General features: G+C 33.4%; 1 protein-coding gene across 1 annotated transcript in view; it reads right to left on the reverse strand.

Moving 5' to 3' along the window:
• Positions 1–443: 443 nt before the first annotated feature.
• The window catches only part of LOC117105198 (mediator of RNA polymerase II transcription subunit 1-like), a 31,456-nt gene continuing 30,828 nt past the window's right edge, over positions 444–1,071 (reverse strand). Inside the window, exon 8 of the mRNA XM_033246267.1 lies at positions 444–743. Within this exon, the coding sequence (XP_033102158.1) occupies positions 734–743 (10 nt within the window). The 3' untranslated portion in view covers positions 444–733. The remainder of the gene's footprint in view (positions 744–1,071) is intronic.

A 1,071-nucleotide genomic window follows, 5' to 3' on the forward strand; every position in this document is an offset into this window, starting at 1 on the left:
TGCTATTTCATTCTTTAATTTCATTAATAGACAGCACCAAAACATCAAGTTTACCATGGAAGGAGAAGAACAGCACCATCTACCTTTCCTTGACATACTCTTGGATAACAGTGGTCAATTTTCCCTGAAAACATCAATTTATCGCAAGAAAATGTTTACTGGCCTTCTCACAAACTTCCATAGTTTCACTTTGGCTGCCTACAAACAAGGATTAATTCGCACACTTATTGATAGAGTCTACAAAATTAACAGCACATGGTTTGGCTTTCACAATGATCTTAGGGATATAAACAAAAAATATGTACCCACAAAACCTTATTAATAAAATTATAAAGAGTTATTTGAACAAATGTGTTAATCCCATCCCCCCGAATTCACCCCCACTGGAAAAAACTGAAACTGTGTATTATTACACATTACCGTTTTTGAGATTGGCCACTGATATCAAACGTAAAAATAAATAACTATAAAAAAATTTTTTGCAAAAATGTAAACATTGTTATGGTTTTCAAATCTTACAAAATTAGTAATCTGTTTAGCATGAAAGACCATGTCTCGTGTAGTTTATAGATTTGTTTGTGCTGGATGTAATTCCGTGTATATTGGCAAAACCTGAACATTTGGTCCGTGACAGGGCCTCTCATATTTTTCAACATTTGCAGAGCTCGGGATCTTGTCGACAACTTTCTGATGAAAGTTGTTTCACTGTTCTAGACTCTGCGAATACACCCTATCAACTGAAACTAAAAGAAGCTTTGTATGTGAATTGGGAAAAACCTTCCCTAAACAAACAATTGGTGCACCTACATATCATGTTTTCTATTTAGCTTTTTAAAGTTTTGAATACTCTGTTTTGTCAGCTGTTAGGATAAGTGTATCATGTAATTTACATACACGGTGAAAGTAGTTATATAAATAACGTAAACCTAACACCTTAGCTTCACTTTGACGATTTCCGAAACATGTCTGTTTAACTGTTTAATACGTAAACAAGGTGGAAGAATTAAACACCATGAGAAGAAAACTTATATTGTTTGTTCTCTTTATTAAATGTCTGGCAATAATAATCTC

This window comes from Anneissia japonica, unplaced genomic scaffold, assembly GCF_011630105.1.
Source record: "Anneissia japonica isolate Jap-2015-1 unplaced genomic scaffold, ASM1163010v1 scaffold1567_len95293_cov131, whole genome shotgun sequence".
Taxonomy (NCBI): Eukaryota; Metazoa; Echinodermata; class Crinoidea; order Comatulida; family Comatulidae; genus Anneissia; species Anneissia japonica.